General features: G+C 38.7%; 1 protein-coding gene across 1 annotated transcript in view; it reads right to left on the reverse strand.

The window, feature by feature from the left end:
- Positions 1-659: 659 nt before the first annotated feature.
- LOC139138149 (C-type mannose receptor 2-like) overlaps positions 660-21,752 on the reverse strand; it is a 40,417-nt gene continuing 19,324 nt past the window's right edge. Inside the window, exons 2-9 of the mRNA XM_070706378.1 lie at positions 16,232-16,544; positions 13,560-13,636; positions 12,571-12,744; positions 8,569-8,881; positions 7,207-7,286; positions 6,623-6,850; positions 5,690-5,786; positions 660-2,805 (exon numbers count right to left, since the gene is read on the reverse strand). Coding sequence (XP_070562479.1) covers positions 2,715-2,805; positions 5,690-5,786; positions 6,623-6,850; positions 7,207-7,286; positions 8,569-8,881; positions 12,571-12,744; positions 13,560-13,636; positions 16,232-16,544 — 1,373 coding nt within the window. The 3' untranslated portion in view covers positions 660-2,714. The remainder of the gene's footprint in view (positions 2,806-5,689; positions 5,787-6,622; positions 6,851-7,206; positions 7,287-8,568; positions 8,882-12,570; positions 12,745-13,559; positions 13,637-16,231; positions 16,545-21,752) is intronic.

Here is a 21,752-nt window from a genome sequence, read left to right on the forward strand (position 1 = left end):
ACTCAGGGTAATTGACCTAACAAGCATGTACACAAACGTGCACAGAAATACATATATTTACGTACTGTTTTTTGTACCCCCAGCACGTGATCTCTGGGTACCTAGTGTATGGAGCATATCGTGTCCATTTTATTCTTGAGTAGATCCATTGCCTGGAATAAACCACGCTGATCTACTTTAATCAGTTTACGTTATCGGTAACAGTGTTATGTTGAGTAGTGTCTAGTTTCTCAATTAGCAATGGAAGAAAAGGGGTTGCTTAGCAACAAGGCTTGAATTGTTTGTATGCGGACAATCAGCACACCGCAAACGTTATTGCCCGTCACGACTTAATAATATTGATTTCCGTTGTTTTCAATATCAATACATTGTGCTTTTGTAACAACTAGACTGACCAGATCGTTCAAGTACCACAGTGTCTTCATTACAAACAAAATATTCTCAATCTTAAGTATAACTTTTATAACAAGAGTTGAGATATCCTGCCAAAGTGACCGTTGGCGCACGCTCCTTTCACGACCTTTCGTACTATGTTTGGTTTATTTGACCAAGATATGAGAAATATTCTTTACTTCTCTTCATTCATATTTTGATTTCTCGCCAAACAAAATGATTCAGACAAAAGACAAAACCAAAAAAATGAAGGTCAACACGAGATAAACAAGAGTTTAATTTTTTATTGCAAAGAAATTTAAAAGGACACTTAAAAGACACTGAAACTTCATATTTTACTTAATATAGAATGTAAAAGCAAAACAGAAAATATGTGAAATTTAATTAGTGCATAAAGATGACATTGCATCCAGGCTTAAATTTAAATTTGTGACACTATCTTCCAACATTATCTTGCTTAGGTAATTTTTTGGTAAGATTATCGACAGTGTGGCTTGTATGAGATGAATTGAACATTACGTCAATTCAACATTTTCCTCTGTTTGCAAACAGTAATGACGTCAGATAGACGGTATCAATCGTCGCTGGAATCATTACACATCAAGAAACACGAACAGGACAATCTCAGCTGGTAAAGCACCAACAGACGATTTTACAAATCGAACGCAAAGTTGCTGTTTAAGGTAGTATGCGCCTCGAAAGTGAAAACCATAAAATTTTTCCTCAAACTTTGCTTAAGGAATCTTTCATCATTCTTTTTCAAAATCAAGAATAAAATTCGGGGGTGACCGTGCAAATTTTGGTACGAGAGAAACAAATAACCCAAGATTTACCGATATTCAAAATTCAAAATGGCCGCCATCCCTGTGTTAACTCTATAAAAAAGTCGGTCAAAAGTCTTTTTACGCCGAGAGCTTTAAAATGAACCCCAACAAGTGGTATATCAGAAAGGAATTGTAAAAGTTTGAGAGTCCGAATATCTGTCCCCGAGGTGCGATCTACCTTAAACAATAAGACTCTAAGTTCAGTGCACTTTAGTTAATAGGGACTGTTTACAAATGCTATCATTTGGCCGCATGACCGGATATGATTCCATTTCTGGTCAAACGATGGCACTCAAGTTCGGCACACTCGCCTCTGGCCACTGTTTACAAATGCTAAGGTTTTTAATGTTATTATGTACGGAAATAACCGCATACAAAAATTGATATTGATACGGTATCGCTTTATAGTTTCATATCCGTAATATCACGTGATCTCTGCTCAACTTATAAACATCTCTTCAATGTCATTCAACCACTGGATGTTTATATTCTTCTAGCGATGTAGGAAGTGAAGCGGGACGTATGCCAAAATGTGAAACTTATTAAATAATTTCTTCCTGCCAACAAACTTTATAGAGCAATGCCCTGTGAAGGACACTTGTATGTCATCCAAGACAATGCTGTTGCCTAAAAGTACACATTTTAATGCAAATTTAGAAAAGCTCTTTAAACTTGTAAACACTTTGAAACGTTACATGCCTTTATGGTAAATCTTCTGTCTGTACCGACATCCTAGAAGAGTTCCTCTAAGGTTTTTCACAGCAGTACAGACCATATATTCGCGTTTGTAAAGATCCACAGCTTTTATCCATCTAGTCTGAATCAATAGGTTTTTTCAATTGAAATTATTTTCTACTATCATGAATGTGTTGAGGGTATTTTCAAATATGACGTATTTATGAGACTCAACGATGTTTAGAATTTTGCGTTTCGGTAATGTTTAGGTGTTGTTTTTACATTTCATTTCTCATGACATCAACATTTTCATATTTTATGTTTTTCGTTGTTATAAAGATAACATTTTCCTTGAAATTCAGGAGTTGACCTTATTGCCAAACACCGATGACTCAGAAAAAACAACAGAAAAGGTAAAACAAAATTGACCAAATTGGTATAAACACCTCCATCGGAGACATATAAAATTTGGTAGAAAAATACATACTCGTAAATTCCGATTATTGATCGCAAAGCATAGTAAAAAAAGCAAGCCATCTCATTTCTGTTAAAGATGTACGGTCACCTGTAATCTAAATGTGCCCATATATGGTCAAAGGGGCGTTCCTTGGTATTCAAAATGCCCATTTGAGGGCGCTGTTTTTAAAAACCGGTCACTCGCTTAAAATCTGTGATTTTTTTAGATTTTCTCTTTCCATGGTAACAGTAGCGAAATTAGAACAGGTGACAGTATACCTTTAAAATAACAGACTGGAAGTCATCCACTGCAGCTTGGTGATCTTCCTCCACTGTGGCCATGAATTCTAAAACGAATGAAGATTTTCAAAATATTGTGTTGTTAAATTCGTCGCCCTTTTCCTTCTTGTCAAGGTCTTGGGAAAAGGGTTCGCGGAGAACACTGCCGCATTTGTGCCTGCAAGGAAAGAATATAGTAAGTATAGAGTTTTAAAAGAAAAGCGAAATGCTACGATGGTCGACAAAAAGAACAAAAACAGGCACATATCGATTGGGGCCATTTCTCGTTGATTGAAACTTCAACCTTACATGGTGATAACGATATTAGACGTGTACTGGAACCATTACTTTTTTACCATTGTAGTGCATTTTAATTGCGGTCCCATTTACGTTCAATGTTGCTGTCGATTTGCATGGCAATCCAGAATCATGTAATCTTCAGTGTTAAAAAAAGACAAGTGGATACAAGGTTGATGTGTTGATATTTTCAGTAATTTATTCTTGTGCGTGCAACCGACAACGTCTTCCCATAGTGAAGGAGGACATGATCATGTACTGATCATGTAAGCGGAAACCCTAGAAGTTACCCCCGTGGGGAGCTTACGGAGGTGTGAAATAGCTACTTCCCGTTATGAGATACGGCGTCGGGCAAACTTCGGAAAGCCGAAAAAAGTCGACAGGAGAGGCTTGGGGGACGCGCCCACATTGCATTTTTCTTTTGCCATATTTCATAATGATCACGCGCGCTAAACGAAAAAAGAAATGAACATAACTGTTTTATAGACCATCAACTGTATTTCTGTGATTTTGTAACATGGGCGTTTCACCAGACCTTTAAATACGCTACATGTATGTTGTTCAATTATCTATCCACTCTACCAAATATTCTTTCTGCAACGAAAGTGGGTTTCCGCTCTAAAAGTATCAGTGCAAATATTTGTATTAAATACCACTATCTAATCGGGCCCGAGATTCCATTGTTTCTGAGAGAAATGGTAACCTCACTCAAAGTGGAAAAGGTTTTTATTTTCCACAAACAACTATAAAATACTTTCACATAATTATCTGGTGTGATAAATTACGTGCTCTTGTTCCTCTGAGCTGACTAGCCGCAACATAGGTCAGTCCAAGATTGTGTACAAAGATAATGTAGCAAGTTCCTGTCTTGTCATACTATTTATGATTCATGTGCATAGCATCGCTAAAATATCTTATTTTCTTTAGTTGCTTTTTTGTGTTTTTTGTTTGGGTTTGTTTATTTCACGTGTGATTGGTGTGGTACGAGACATCTGTGTTCCTTCGCCTAAGTAATTTAAAAATGTCATGTAGCTATTGGCCATCTCAAGTACCATATGAACGTCTTAAAGGAGTATATCCTCTGTTGAAAAAACTTAGTGCACTTAACTCCCTTTAAAAGGATGCGAAGCTATGGCGGTGTTCATCGTGTAAGTGGACACCAAACAGGCAACACGCGGGCACACACTCCAGAAAATGCCACGTTTTAGTTTTCCCCGGCCACAAAAACACAGGCAGACTGCCAAGCGGTCAGTGCGAAGTTACTGCCGATCGAACTCTGTGGTTATATTCAAAGTCTAACGCGACTGGAAGACAATTTGTTAGGAAATTCGAGCGTTTGTGGTGGGGAATCAATGACCGTTGGCGATTTGAACCGACCGTCAATCAAACGCTTCTATAAACTCTGTTTGCAGGATTAGCAAAATGTGAAAAAAGGTTGAGATCAGTTTGTGTAATCAATGTTATAGAAATCAAACATCGTACTGGCCAAGTGTTTGACTGGGAGGAGAACTCCACTAATGCGAGAACCTGGGATTGAAAAGTGCGGCTTTAAATGGACGTAGTCCATCTAAAGACCCTGTCACACCTTGACGATTTAGCCAGCGTATGCCGACGTACGAAAATTTCTCTAGACCGCTGACTTACGTTGAACTTAACGATGTATTTTCAATTTTGGCGTATACATGGCGTATACATGGCGTATACATAGCGTATACATAACGATTTGAACGTATACATAACGTATTAGTAACTTATACAGAACGTTTCAATAAGTTATAGATAATTTATATCAATGCTTAACGTGTTACCGGCCTTCAAAACTTATGCCATACGATAGTTTGACTTATGCATAGCGCGCGGCAGCGTATCTCCGAAGATCACATTTGCCTCCCGATCGATGGTCTCACCCAGTTCCTTCTCCTCCGTTCGCCTCCCTCTCCTGGCTCTATTGGCAGGCAACTGGTACAGTGTCAAATCGATGAGGTCATGCTTATATCACAGGACAGCTAGTAGGTTTTCTCGTCTCAGCCTTGCCGGATTCTCCATCTCTCGGATGACATGGACATCAGCTCATCAAGGGAGTGTAGCTGTACGTTAAAAACACGTTCTGAGGTCGTCTGGACCACGTCAAATACGTCTACACACGTCGATATGTGTTGGCGTAAGTTCGATATAGGTTCTAACCGCGTTATTGGTCAATAATACATTTTGGGTACGCTAGACAATTACCTCGACGCATTTCGATTTATTAGTTACTTACAAGTAACGTGTGTCAAAGTGTGTCAACGAGCGCTACCTAAGGGCCGCGCGCGCGGGACGTATGAGCCATACGCTAGCGTACGTCGAAAAGTTTTGTACATGCACAAATTTTTCGATGACCTTGCCGTACTACGACGTATACCAGCGTGTTCTTAACTTATACAAAACTCACCCATAACGTATTCGACGTACGTCCAGCGTATTCGCCAAATTTCCCATACGTTGGCATACGCTGACTAAATCTTCAAGGTATACAGGGTCTTAACCTCATGTCATTATCCATTCATCAACGAAATGACACCCCTTTCAAAGATCTCCACTTCCCCTCGCAATATTTGCATTGTAAATTACCAACTAAAATTAGTTTTGACTGCGACTATGCAATAAATGACACCCCATCAACCTTAAAACAACAACAGCACATCAGAATTTTTTTAAGTCTGACAAATGACGTAATAATGATGTCGTACTAATCGAAAACTAACGTCGCCATAAACATTACTTACGTTTTCCTGCACAAGTAAAGAAATAGGAATATCACCAGTCCGAAAAGAAGAAGAAAGTTGAATATTGATAAAATCAATTCTGCCGTGACCATGTAATCTATGGGAGAGAGAGAGAGAGAGAGAGAGAGAGAGAGAGAGAGAGAGAGAGACAGACAGACAGACAGACAGACAGACAGACAGACAGACAGACAGACAGACAGACAGACAGAGACAGACAGACAGACAGACAGACAGACAGACAGACAGACATAGACAGAGACAGACAGAGAGGGGACAGACAGACAGACAGGGACAGAGACACAGAGTGACACAGAGACAGCGGCGATTGACATGAAGAAAGACCAGCGACAGAAAGACGGACATACAGAAAGACAAGAGAAAGATAGAAATACAGACGGACCGGATAGACCAAGAAAAAGACAGACATACAGACAGACCAGAAACAGACGCGAGACACAAGAAAAACATAATATAACGAAAATACGACATGAGCGCAGAAGAGAGATACAGTCGAGGAAGGGAGCGGAGGGAGAGTCGCCCAAGAGCAAGAAAAAGAAAGAGTTGTAGAGAGTTAAAACATTTGTTAATTCGTGGTCAACCTGGTTACCGCGTGCTACTATGTTTTATAATTCTTGTATTGTATTTTGTGTTTGGTGTTAAGATTCTGAACCACATATAAATTTCTTAATAGGAGATAATATCAGTTTTTTTCTGAATCTAGCTATAAGAGATAATGTAGGTTTTTTTCTGAATCTAAATCTGAATCTCATGAAAACTATGATACGAATAGGGAAACACGACAATAATCTTGCATATACATATACATATAATGGTTTACACTTGGTTTTGTCTTCGAACACTTAGCAGGACAAGCATTTATAACGATCATCAAGTTAATTTTAAAGTTACAACCTCGGTTTTTAAGGTACGTACCTGCACTTCCGTTCGCGCTGTTGTCGGGATCAGGCTGTGACAACATAGCATGTTTTGGAGGTACCAATTTGTCCGTAGCTTTAGCTGTGTCAACTACTTTGACTCGCGTAGTCAGATCTACATTTGTGTTGTTCTTGGCGGTAGTTATGATCGATTCTCTTGAATAAACAGTTCTTGTTGGCTTCGCTGTTACAACTGGAAAACTTTCCGTGACCTCAGCTTCTATTTCTGTAAAATCGTTCCGTAACAGAAAGTAAACGAACTTGTACATCAGAATGTATTTTCAAAACTTTTGATCACTTAAATTTTCGATTTTAACAGGTACATTCGTCTCTCTTCAAGTTAGAGGTAACCTCCAAAAATTTGTTGCTGCAAAGCTTTCTTATTTTTGTGATCATTTAGAAACAAAGTGTCAAGGATCGGACAAATCACATACGTACATAAGTTAAATTACACATACAATAGGACCATGCTTCATACACAGACTTTTCACATACCACAGTAACAGGACTATCAAACAATTTATAATGAGGTTATACAAGTTGCTTGATGTAGGAAATGTAAAGAGAGTGCTTTTGCCTTACCTGTGACGTCAAATTCACAAATGTAAGCGTACTTTTTTGTACAGAGGGCGTCGTTCCATTTGAAGCTCTGCCGCTTTGGCCTATTCAAACGATAGGAGATTTGAAACAGTCAATTTGACGATGAAAGTGAGCTTATAAATATCAGCTTTTTGGCTCAGCTTATAAATTGTGCAACAGTTTTTAGTACACTGAGAGAGCAGACAACAATTATTCACATTCCACGGTTATAAAAGTATGAAAGCTTTATATGTAACAGATTGGTTGACAGATAGTGTCTGTTATCTTTCATTAAGCGAGGATGTTTACAGCCACCACATCTTAAACAGTTTATCAATACCATTGTGAAATCACTGTTTTCTATGTTTTGTTTGTATGTTATTGTAATTCTTCACGATTTTAGCAGTGTGTTTAGCTTCGTCGAAAATGTAGCTCGAAAAGGCAGGCATGCGCATCGTCCTTAACAGTAACTAATATTTGAGTTCTAGTGAAAATACAACTTAGAAACCAAAACACTTGTACAAAACTTTAAAGGAATAAGTCAAGTATGAAATTTGCCAGAGTGCGGGCCTGAGGATTCCGATCTACTGCGACCTATAATTTCTTACATGAATATCATCGAAGTGGAAAGTTCGTAAACGACCGGAAAACAAATAAAAAATAGAAAACATGCCGCGTCACGCTACAAAGAATATCGAAAAGCAAGAATGTTTCGATAGGATAAATTTCAAAGGCTCAAAAATCTTACGATTTGCCACTTGTTTCTATGAAAATTTAAATTTCGTTGTGGCCGGTTATTATCCCATAACGTTAATACAGAGTAATTAAAGTTCAAGAATCATTGAATATAGAATAATTTGCCGCGCTAATTCGAATCATTTCATAAAATGATTAACATTAGCATGAGCGAGAATGCAATTAAACTTTTCCTCGCGCAAAACGAGAACAACGAAGTGTGCTCGTCCGAAGTGCGCATGAGCAACATTCTTCAGTGTTTACACACAATCCACGATATATAGGTGAGTCACGTCAATGTAGCTGCAACATTGAAATTTCACGATGTATAGCAAACATGCTCTAACTTTCATCAATCGTCAATGTACCTTGGATACAGTGTTAAAAAAATAACATTGGTCATTTTGGTCCCATACGACCTTTGAGTGCAGTTCCGACCATTCATTGCCTTAAAGCTATCTAACGAGGCAATATCTTTGACCATGTACAAAATGACAAATCCGCCTTTTACGAGCTGTGCCTTTTGCCTATTTGGAGGGTCTGATCAAAATTTGGCAATTGTCAGAAAAAAACAAATCAATTATACATCAGATTATAATGTGATAATGAAAAAGAATTTGCAACTAATACCACACAACAGCACAATCTTCAATTCCAGTGCATCGAGTGTTGGAGTAACCATAGTTATCTGGCTGGCCAGGCGCCCAATTGTGGTAATTCAAACGCTCCCCGTCGTAGGTCGTCCAAGTACCTTCTTCAGTTTGGTCATGCGCATCGAACCAATAAGTCTCATGATCGAACCCATTCTCTTTAATCAAGTGTTCAATCCTGCTTTGAGTTTCGTTGTCACTGATTTTGGCCAGTCTTCCGCCTTTGTCAATGCATGCGGCATGTGACCCAAGCCAAGTTTCGCATCCGAGGTATAGACCGAATCGTCTGCCGACTAAAAGTAAACTTTGTTTAAAGTTTATTCATTCATTCATTCATTCATTCATGCATTCATTCAGTTGGAAATTTTGGTTGTAGGCCTTCATTATAATAATATATAATTCATTATAATAATTTCTGTAGTTGTAGCATAAAAATTTTCACTTTGTCTAAAAAATTTTGTTTGGCAAAGAAAAAAATATTTTGCTTCCTGCAACTCGATCTTTTCTACTTATCCTCTGACCTGAATATTTTTTGCATTCAGTTTTCAAACATGGCACATATGTCTTCTCAGTTTTCTTGTGTCCAATTTGGTAACAACGAGCAAAAAAATCCAGATAGATTGTATTCAACTACAGAGTCTAAGATGATGATTATAAGCCTGTCTGTTGCTTCAATGTGTATTGTATTCAAATGAAATTCGGTAAGCGGTGCATATATAGGTCAGGGTGTATGTAACTTTCATGATTAACGAGTTTCTGAAAATGGTCATTCTGCAACAACGGATTCTCACATATGAATCAATTCATTCCCTAAGTTCACAGGACCTGATATTTCTTGCGGTCTGCCAGTGCACGATAGATGTGATTTTGAGATATTCATTCGAAGAGTATGCAGTTCATTATATAATATATATCCGTATTAAATTGTACACTAATAAAACTAATTACTCATTCAATTTATAATAATTCAATAGCTGAGAAATAAAAGCAAACTCAGATCGGTTTGTCTTCTTGCATTATTTCAACTGAAAGGTGGGTTTACGTAAGTTTCCGGGGAAGTCACATTCAAATTTCGTTACAAAGCTAGTTTTAGGATGCGTTCACTTTATATATCCGGTTGTTGTTCTGGCAAACAAATGCCTTTTGCGCCTCCATCAAAATAATAGAACCCCCTCTACCAACTCAAAAACTGTTACTTGACTCCGCTTAGAAGGTGATAAACATTTTATGACGCCTCCACCCCGCTGCATGGCATTGGTGGAGGAAATGTGATATTTGATACCTTTTAAAAGCTTCCTCTACAGTAACGCTTAACTTTTGATGATTGTTGTTCAAAGTATCAACTACAGTTTGATGTTTTACTCCCTAAAGCGTTTTACATATCCAGTAGTTTGCTCGTCAATGCAACTTTTTAGTGTGTTGCGTGCATTGTTCTTGTTGAAGACTAAATTGGAGTCTGGATTTGAATTCGATTATCAAAACCGGCAATGCAGGAACAGATATAGAGCCGATGTCAACAAGCTGAGTACTGGGTATTTCAATACGCGGTGGGTCCGAAGTACATAAAAACCGTTGCTGACACATGACACAAAAACCTGATAAATAATTGTTAAAAGTTACAGTTACTATGCATTTTGTCATATATATGTCGCAATGAGCATTATTTGGTACGAAATCAGTCTTTGTATATATTTATCTAGACTTGGTTCAAGTCGGTGAATTTTAAACAAATAAAATCATTTATAATAGTTTCTCTTGTGTCTCTCCTAATTCGTACAAACCTATCCGAAATTTGGCAGCTCACGCCAGGTTTTCCCACCGATTGAATGCGTCACGTTTGAGTCTGCGCAGTAGTGAGTTAGTTTCTGCCGGATTCCGGGTGAAACTCCGCTGTATAGCGTTCACTCCACTCATCGCGTTCACCCTACCCATCGCGTCCAATCACGCGCGCGTTTCACATAAAGGCAGAATACAAATCATTGCGTTCACTCCACTCAAACATTCATAAATCACAGACTTGAACCAAGTCTAATATTTATCTACAATCTATAATAATATTCAATTGCTAAAATGATAATGGCTCCACCTATGCAGAAATACTTTGTATTCACAAGTACACCATATATTTCTTCACGTTGTATCGACTCATTTATCAGTTAGCCTGTGTCACATAGCTCAAATATTTGTTATGAGACCGTTGGTATTGAAACTTCAAATAATATATTGAGATAACTTTCTCTGAAACATTTCTTACTTTAAGCTGGGACGAATATACCTAAAGGTATACTAGTCCCAGCTTTAAGACACATCCACCATAGAGTAAAAGTAATTTGGAGCTTGCGCAATATCGGTCCTTGTATAGGCAGTAGACTAAGCCATGTTTCAAAGGTAAACTCATTTTAAACTTTTTAGAAAGCGGTTGGTATTGAAACTTACTCGGAATTGCCACTTCTAATCGAACTGATTTGACTATTTATATTTATTTCTTAATTCATTCTTTCAAATAAGCCGCAATATTTCAGAATATAATATTATTAGCGCCGACGATGATGACGCCCTTCATTGTCTCGAGATTTTGCGCCCACGGGCCGGTCTTTCTTTGGGTGAAGCTTCGAATGAGTCTGCGTGTGGTGATTGCCGAATAAATATGTAGAATTTGGCGTCAATAATCGCAAGTTTTACACAGTCGGAGTTGATGTTAGAGGTCAAAACCTAGTACATCAGCTGTGTGCATACATTTGTCAGACGATGTTCGACAGCATACCACCGAGCACATCCAGTGCGGCTCTCGAAAAAACTGTTCAGTGTACGTCCTTGTGAGACTTTCAGAGATTTGTCTTGTAAATAGTAGATGACGAACAGTGAATGAGAATTTCAGTTTGAACATCAAAATTTACTTCAACACAAAAATAGCGTCGGGTCGATGTCAAAGCTCGTTCGAAGTGTCTGCTGCGAAATCAACTAGCAGTAATAATTTTAGCTATGTGTGCATCAGCAAAGATGACGACATTCTAATAACCAGTGTAAGGCCTACAAGGTTGGTCCTACTCTAATACCCTTTCCCGCCAATTTGTCTCCACCATCTGTCATTTCAGACAATTTGCACTCCTTTCCGTTTGGCCTGTCATTTTTAACACCGTTCTCCTTTTTTCTATTCCGCCAAGTCTTTTACCCACCTTTCCTTGATTTGTGGACCTTGAAATTTTTCCCTACAACGTCTGCGTATATTTCACTGTTTTGCTATTTACCTTTTTATCAATCAATTAGAGCCTTATTTCCATTAATTATGTGGTTTTTATCATTGTACACGTACATTTTATTCTTTTTACCAGTCTTCACCCTGGGGTGTTATTTAAATACCATTTACTGAAGATTAGAGACCGGTTGACCAGCCTTGTTCTTTACTCTACACATCTGCTATGGTCTGGGTGTGTTTCAAAACTCCACTCGAAACTTCAATAGTTGTAGTTGGACTGACCCTCATCACAACACTGACATGTAATTCAGGTGACCTTCTGACTGTCTTTTGAGTTCGAAATTCAAGTCGTTGGTTTTGATTGGCGGATCAAGTATATGTGGGCGGTACGGGAATTTGACTAGCAATGTTTGTTTTCATGTGTGCATGAAGAGATTAGCTCCGACAACACTTATTGAATATTCTTTTCTTTTCAAGATCGACGAAATCCGTGAAACTCTGAGTTTAAAGCACTATAAAGCAATATACATTAAACGAGTGACAGCTATGTAAGTATTTTGTACTTAAAATTATTCAGTTTTATTATTTATACATGTGTGTGTGTGTGTCCGTCAGTGTGTCTGTGTCTGTGTTGTGGTATGTGTCTGTGCCTTTGTCTGTTAGCCTGTCAGTGGGCGTTTGTATGTATGTTAAATTATGTACGTAAGTGTTGAAATAGAGTAGCATGGACTGCAAGCGAGATAAATCCATTTATATGTTAAACTTTGTGAAAATATTTGCACATACCTGATTTTGGATTAATCATGTCTGTAGTTTTCGTCGTATACCTTAGGTTGGTGGACAGAAGTGGCTGCGTTGTGTTTGGGTAGTTGACTGATTGATCTGACAGCGCACGGGACATGTTCAAAGCTGTAACATTTGCAGTCACTTGTGTATTATCGTCGTTTTCATTTGCGGTGCCTAGATTTTATACAAGCAAAGGTAGAAAATAGACGTTGGAAAATGAAATTCCTGCATGGCTTGATTGTCTGCACTGTAATGTAAATGACTTTCTAGGGATAAAGATTACAAAAATTAACTCAGATTCAAATGAATGTGATCATTCAAAGTTACCGTATCCATAAGGTATCTGAATATCGGACATAATAGCTTAAATAGTTTTAACATTTTAAAGGTCTTTTTAGCGATCCCTGGGATCGCCTTCGTTCTAATCTGTGGAGGATTATGGAGGTGTGATAGCCTTTTGTTTTGAAATTGTAATCTTGTAGGTACATTTTCTGATGATACAACCTGGCGCCAAAGCAGGCCTTTAAATGACGATCCCAGCTAGGTTCTGTAGAGCTCTGTGAGCAATCAAGCACTACCTCTATCTCCCGATTTGGGTCATACGTAGTGGAAATCTTGCATTGTAATATGTCATGGAGAAGTGAACCTCTTTTTTTGCCAATGACGTATGCATCAATCTTAACCTGCCTGTCAATGCGGTTGGAGAAGACGTGTGACAGGGACATGCTGGATATTGCGGTGTTATTGATCACATTAGTGATTTCTTTTAGAATCTACAAAATCTTCTAACATGCGTTGGCAAAATATTAAACCTAAATGTTATTTATAATTTTGTTACAAAACCGAAATTTACCAATAAGACACTTGTGCTTACTTCCTATCCTATCAATATCACTTAAAGTACTCTAGGCCCTTCTAATGGGCGGGAAATGTCTGTTTGAATACTAGTATTAGGTTAACAGTTCTGGTACAAGTAACTTTTAACTTACTGTCGTCAAACTCACAAATGTAACCAAATTTCTTCTGGCAAATAGCATCATTCCATCTATAGTTCAGCTGTCTTGGCCTGAAGTAAACGAAAAGGAAAGAAGTTGGGCCAGTACCATTGTGATAACATATAAATTCAATATTCGCACGCATACCAGCACAATACCCTATTATCATTAGGCAAATAATTAAATATTATCAAAATATCTAGGTTTCACGCAATAATAACTTAATAACTTATAAAAGTAGTGAATTACCTGTGTGTATATATATATATATATATATATATATATATATATATATATATATATATATATATATATATATATATATATATATATAAAAAAGTAATGATATCTGTTACTTAAGTTTAATTCATATATCGCAATCGTCAGACTACTTGTACCCTTAGGAATTTTTCCCACTTATAGGCTTGGGAGGTACTATTGTACGATTGTTCTATAGTTGGTGCTGAAATTCGCTAAATAATATTTGTTTTGATGGCGACACTTTAAAACCAAGTGAGGTCGTTAGTTTACCAGTGTAGATTTGTCAGAATTGATTACTTGTAGCTTTTTCTGAGAGTCAAAGATTATGTTGCTTGCTTATGTAAGAGTAACTCGATTCTCTGTCCAAACTGACCATGATATGTCAAAGTCCTGGCCCTTGTTCTTGAGAGACCAAATAGGTGGCATCAAATCGGGAGTTTACTGAACTGTCTTTCGCCCAGTTAAAGCGATGTATTCATCAGTTTGATACTTTGTGAGCAGTGCGTGATAGCGAGTGTCTGTGTCTGTGTCTGTGCTAATAATGAACTCCACAGCGTGAGGAGAGCGTCGCAGTCAGAAACTACCAACTATGGCTCGGGTATCGAACCAGTGGGATTTAGCCGGGCGGTTCTCTGTGATGCGTCTGTGCTAGATGACTGGATACCGTACGTTGAAAGTTCGACTCCCATCGAGAAAGTAATGAATTCAGTACTATTTTCATGCCTTTTTTAATAGAACAATTGCATGTGATTATCGAAGCGTATCTTGAAGGTATATATAAATATATATATATATATATATATATATATATATATATATATATATATATATATATGTTATATATATATGTTCGTAGCATTAGTAAGATAATACTGATCGCCATCGTAACAACGAACATACGTCATCATCATTATTACAAGTTTCAAAGTCAGCCGTTATCATCTCTCTATTCGGCGTTAAATGTTATTAAAATCGTCGGTCTCACGGTCGCCAGAGCTTTGATTAATGATTACAACTTATCAACATAGCGAAATTAAATTTTGTAACATTTCAATAGCGTTGATCGCGATTTCAGGTTGGTTACTAAATGTAGCTGCAATTGTATTACTAGCGGGTTATCTTTTCGTCGTTTATGCTGAAAATGCGGACAAATATTAATTTTATGCATATTAATTGGAGAAAACGTTATCTGGATCAACGCTATGGGAATTTGGCTTAATCCCCGGACTGCACTTAAAGGCTCTCATCCAGCTGCCCACTGTGACACGGCAGAATGAGAGACTACAAATGCACTTTCGATAACTAAAGCAAACGTAGGGACTGGTCAGTTTCTTCGGCCTGGAGGTGGAGGATTTTTTTGCGGTCATCAAAAAATGGTTGACCCCCTTGGGAAAAAATGGCTGACCGCCCACCCCATTTCAACTTTCGATAACGGGGTGACCACCGAGACAAGGGTAAAAGAAGAGGTGACGGAAATATAATACTACATAAATTACACTATTACTAATATTATTCTAGTATTATATAATAAAGATAAGAACACATTAAGTATGTTTGGTACCTATTATTGAGTTTCATGCGTTCATGCGATCATCAGATTGGTTTGTTCTCAAAAAGGGGGAGGGCTCTGAAAACTATACGCATAAGCCGTGAGGAATACACCAACTGTTGCTGGGAAGAGTCTACAAGTCATGCCCGTTAAATGGTGACTGTCAAGCCAAAGGTGTCACACTGTTAATATCACATTTGTAAAAAAAAGGATTTTTTCTGTGAAAAATTTTCTCTTTTTTGAAGAGAGGTGTGTTATGTAGGTAATTTTCCCCACTCAGGACCTGACTTTTAATATCAGTATAAATACAGTGCGATATATATTTTAGGCAGACCTGTTCAGGATCATTTCAAGACTATTTCGAACCTTCACACTCACTTGTTCTGTGGACTCTGCAAGCCTCATCCATCAGTGTACCTGACTCAACTCTGGCGACTAAATCAGGGAGTTTGTGCCGTCTCAGCTGAGATAAGTAGCCTGTAAGCTTTTACAGTTTGTACTTTCTTACTTAATTTAGTGATTATTTTTTCATAAATGTTATTTTAAAGAAAATCGCTGAATTCACTGTTTTTTTCTGACGTAACAATATAACTGAATGATGCAATTCGTGGCTGGTACGATGCATTTTATGCAAGTATGAGCCCGTGTCTTACTATTCAAAAACACACTGACTCCCCCTATTGAGCCGTTCAAAAACATGGTGACCCCATCACCAAAATCAAAAACAGGGTGACCCCGATTGATCCACCATCCCGGGCTGAAGAAACTGGCAAGTCTCTTAATAGAAGGAATGTAGAAGGTTTTGATTTCTTCGGCGGCAAAGTTATGGCAGATATTAATGGAACGTAACACTTACCACATAACGGCACAATCTTCAATACCACCACATCTCGGCTTTCCGTGTGCGTCGTTGTCAGGCTGACCAGGATTCCAATTGTGAAATGTCAGCGGAACGCCATCACTCGTTGTCCAGAGTCCTTCGGAAGACATATCATGGGCGTTGAACCAGAAAGCCCAGTGAAGGATTCCCCGAGCCCTGATGAGATTACTTATTCTATTTTGCACTGCTCTATTTGTAATCACGGCCAGCTTACCACCCTTGTCAGCACAAGCTGCTAGCGAGCTGTGCCAACTCTCACATCCCAAGTACATCTCGTAGCGTTTGACAGCTGCAGGATGAACAGAGAGTGACGCATTATTTGAACGTAAGAAATGTCAAAAATATATTGAAAATTATGTGTAAATGGGCACCATTCTCTTGCTTGAGATGCTTTATTCTCAAGAGAAAAACGGCAGCCCTCACCAAGGGCCACTTGTTGAATTTATGAGAAAAAAACGCGCTTTAAATTTAAACACTTCTTGAGAATTTGTGAAAGGAATGATGAGCAAACGCGGGCTGATGCCCTTGCTTAGCACCTTCAAATAGAAATACAAAGCAATTTTCAGAGGAGTGAATAGTAATATGAAATCTGCTCCACTCTTTTCAATTGCTCCTCTCTCTTCATTTGCTCCTCTCTCTTCATAACCGCTAAAATGAGGCGTTACAATTTTGCGGGTTTGATACAGTGTGCGAAATTAACGTCGGTCCGACGGTCCGAGACCGACAGATTTCTCGTCGGGCCGAAAGTTTTTAGCGACATGTCGGTCCTTAAACTGGAATTTGGAATAGATGATGAAAATTTCTCCGTCAAGACCTGTAACAGATGCAGATAATGACTAACTTTGAATCATATGATTCAGACTTGAATGTCATGCACCTATCAATGTTTTCCACCGTGGGAGTGCGGGGCAACAGGGGATATTGATCGCACTTCGTGTCCTGGTAGTGGGGAATTCGATCTATGGTACGCCAGACGGGGAGGGGTTGACAATGTCGCAACATAGTAATTTTTTGTCTTTCGACGTTTTACATTTACGGAGTCTAATCCCTCCGATCGAGGCGCATAGCACGGTGCAGCTGATTACATTCAGATCAGTATGAATTACGTCCGTGCATGCAAATTCTAGCAATGGAATGGATTTATTTTGGTGCAACAATGCGATACAATATTATAATAATACTTGTCTAGTGAGTGTAACCCTGGTAATTTTAGCATATCTGTGTCATATGATAACAACACCCAGTATCACTTCACTAATTCCACACTTCAAGTGTTCGGAATTTACAATTACACAAATGTACATAATACAGCCCTTCATTTTATCAAACTGACTCCGTTTTCTTTGCTTTGATTTTCAATTGAAGCGTTCAAAACATAAACGGTTCATAGAAGAGTTTAAGACAAAAACCTACTAGTAACGAGTACGGTGCTGTTGCCTAAACATATTTGGTTTTGAACATGGAGGTATTTTTTTACCTCCATGGTTTTGAACTACGCCCAATACAAGGACTAGATGTTACACGACAGCCCAATAGTGCTACCTGCAGTCGACAGTCAAGTTCACTTTTCGCTACGTTTGTTTCTGGACCGCTAGAACATCTTGCTTGCTCGTTGGTCTTCAACCAAAGTTCACAAGACCGACTGTTAGCACGATATATCGACGTGATAACAAGTGTACATTTTATAAAACAGAGCGGCCTTATCATAACAGTTTTGTCGTGTATACTCTCAGAGGCCGAGAGTAGGGCTTCAAATTGTTTCGATGTATACCGTTTTACGACAGGCATGCAAAACTCACCGTCATCCTGGGCTGTACGCCTAAATGTCGCAAAAAATTACGTCTTTTAAGATTTTACGGTATCATTAACTGATCGTGTCGCGATCGTTTTCAGCAGTGTAGAGTGTCTGTCAAACAGAATCATTTTAAAATGTGATGAGACCCAAGCAATCGCTGTCAAAACTTTTCAATCAGAAAATAATAATTATGCATTTATTTCCGCGAGTGGCGACGTGTGCTATTTGTGTTGTCTGCAATTTCTATAATCAAGAAAAAATTACGATACTTGTCCTTTTAATTGAAAGTATAACTTCACCTGTTTTACAATTAAAAAGACGTAGTGATCAATGTTTGCATAAAAGATTATTCACACACTTCCCTTACTCATGACTGTTTTCAGGGTACTAAGGTATTCACTCACTTCTCTACCACTCACGTTGGCTAATTCAGAAGTGATTTTCAGCTCGCCAACCATATTCAAATCACAATATCACATGCCCTGGTGTAGTGTACAATTTTACACAGCCATGTGGAGAACATCGTCTCCAATAGAAGGCTGTCATGAGAGACAAACTGTCACGCTTTCATCACTCACACGTAGTCAGTGCATGAGCCTGTATTCGCCGGCCCATGGGTGTTTGATATCATTTTATGGTCCGAAAGTGGGGGATTTGACATGGCTAGAAAAAAAGTCAAATTCTCCTGTTAGTCCCATAGTCCCCCCCCCCCCCCGTGGTGGAAAAAACATTGATAAATGTGTGCGCATGACAGTGAGGAAGATGAGGGCTATGATCTTTTCAGATTCCAGATCATGTAGCTGAATGATGCATTCACTTACACTATTCTGCAATCTATGTGAACAATAGTCCTTTTGTATTGATAAAAGGACATGAAAAATTAAATATTACAACATTCAAAAGCATAGTATTAGTCGAGAGAGTGTTTACTTTAATGGTCGTTAACAACTGCATTTATTGAGGACCGGCAGTTTTCTGTAAGGACCTGAAGCTTTGGCTTGGTGCAGGCCCTTATGACCTGAAGCTATTTTCTCTTAATTTCGCACACTGGTCTGATAATGTCATAAGTTAGGCTACTGACAAAATTAGTCAATTCCATGTTATGGATGGTAATTCTAGAATTAATTAATATCACCAATGACATGATTGTCAGGGCAAACGAGATTGCTGCATGTGTCAGTAGTCTAGCTGTTGGAAAGCTGTACAGCCTAATGGTATTTCTGCATTTGAAAAATTTGAAAAATGCATATTGACATCTTTACTTCTTGTTGTCAAATTTATTTAAAGGTGTTCATATCCATGTTTATTGGTCATCTTGCATGTTAAACAAAACCTTAATTCCCACAAGGAAAATACCGGCGATGTAACACTTATTAGGGAATTATTACACCTCACGTATCACCCAGGTGATGTGATTGGCCGAATCTCACTCACGTGACTTAGGAGAAAAAGTGATAAAACATGGTTTTGGTGATATAGCCCTGTCGCTAGACTCTCCACAGTCGCTGTACCTTTTTTTGTGCGCGCCGCGATGGACCTGCATTCGAAGGCTGTGCAGCTGTGAGCACGCGCTGCCAGACACATCGACTGTCGGTTCTTGCAAGTATATGAATATTCATAAGGGTAGTGACGTCAAAAAGAAACCTATCTAACTGGGCGGAGAGAATATATACTAGTAGCTGGTAGACCTAGATACGTGGTATGTTTTTATTTTTCATTTTATTTTGCTGTGCTACCTGTCATTTTTGTTTTGATTAACGGATATGTGGAGTTCTATAAAGTACCCGGATCAGGCAGAAATCCGACCGGTCGCTTGCAAGAACGTCCAGACCCTGGGATTCGCGTCGCGTCTCTGAAGGGCGCGCGCGTGTTCCAACAGGGACGCGAATCGCAGGGTCTCTGCCAGACTACCCTGTCGCGTGCGCTGATATAGCTCCTACTGCGCATTGTTTCTGCGCTTAACAAATTGTCGTTCGCTCCCAGCTGTTTGTACTGGCAATCATGGTTTCAAAGCGACACGCTGAATTGACACCAGCTCAGCTGGACGACATTTTTAATTCAGATTGGCAGTAAGGAAACTAGAATTGCGACAAACGGTGCAGTATCGCTTTTCCAAAATTACCTTAGTTCAAAGTACGGTTACAGTCCCAGGGAGATCGAGACGTTCACAGTGGCAACCCTCGACACTGCTAAGTGTACGTTTTATGCGGAAGTACGGACTCAGAAGGGCGAACTCTATACCAAAAAGTCCCTTCAATCTCTGAGATACGGCATTCAAAGATTTTTTAATCAGCCGCCAATGCGCCGAAACTTTGATATAGTTGATGGCGAAGATTTTTCCAACTGCCGAAAGATGTTCAGTGCTGTATGTAAGCAACTCAAGAGCCAGGGCAAGGGAAACGTTGTTCACAAACCAGCTGTACTGACCGGTGATCTTGCTAAGATATAGCCAAATACATGTACTTCAGTCGCTCGAACTCGGTCGCGCGAGTACTGCTGCACAAGGTATGGCTCAATATGTTGTATTTTTGTCATCTTTGTAGGGAGGGACAACGTGACCTCCGTGCAAAAAAAAACTTCGAGATAAAAACGGACGACTACGGCAAGATAAGTATGTGCGACGGCGATGGTGTATCGGGCGGTGTGGTGTGGTGTACGCCAATCCCAATTCACCTCAGTGTTCTATACTTGCCTTCGAACTATAGCTTTCAAAGATGAATCCAATTAAAGACCTCGTATAATAACTACAACACCGAGCATGCTATATGGTTCGACAACAAACCCATCGGCAAGAACACCTTATCAATGATGATGGCAAGCGGAATTGAGTCAACGCTATAAGCTTACCAATCATAGTATCCGGGCGACATCGATAACACTTCTGAGTGAAGCAGGCTTCAACAATATGCATATCATGAGCGTTAGCCATCATCGAAACGAAGGCAGCATCAGTTCATATGTCAGGGATACATCGATCCAGCAAAGAAGCAAATGGCGGAAATGTTGTCATTTGCAATTGACATGACCGGCCAAGTTTAGCGAAACTGCACTCAGAATTCATCCCTCACGACTGCATCTGATAGCAATCTTCCACACAACCGCGCACCGTTACCATCCGTCATTTCTCAACCTGTTTCTGCTCAACAGCCCCAACTAAATATAAACTTTAATGTTCCTAAATTTGCTGCAGTGTCCCTTTCCGCGGGTGATATGATCATGGCTGAAATCTCCACATTTTTTCCTTGGAAAGCAATAGTAAATGCTGGAACGAGTCCTTCTCACAGTCCTCCATTTGGACATTTAAAATATTTTCGGAAAAAAAGACTCAAATGAAATAATTTGAATTTCTATATAACTTATATTTTGATTGAAATTAATGCATTCCCAATATTGAATGTTTAAAGTGTTTCTGTTATTCAAATTAAAATTGAAATGCTGCTAAAGTATTCCTAAGTGAGTTGTAAATGCTTAAAAGTTCACTCACTTTTAGTTTGTAAGATGTTTGATTGAATATTTCATTAACCATTAAATTAATTATTGATTTGAATTCATTTTGGTTGTGTGAGTATCGTTATTTAGTGTGAATCTTTGGTGTAATAAAATAACACTTGATACCGACGCTATCATGTGTTATTCTCTAACTATCATCCAACTGCTATTGCTGCTGCAACCGCTAATTAAGATTAACAAATTTATATCGCT

This window comes from Ptychodera flava, chromosome 8, assembly GCF_041260155.1.
Source record: "Ptychodera flava strain L36383 chromosome 8, AS_Pfla_20210202, whole genome shotgun sequence".
In the NCBI taxonomy this organism is placed as follows: Eukaryota; Metazoa; Hemichordata; class Enteropneusta; family Ptychoderidae; genus Ptychodera; species Ptychodera flava.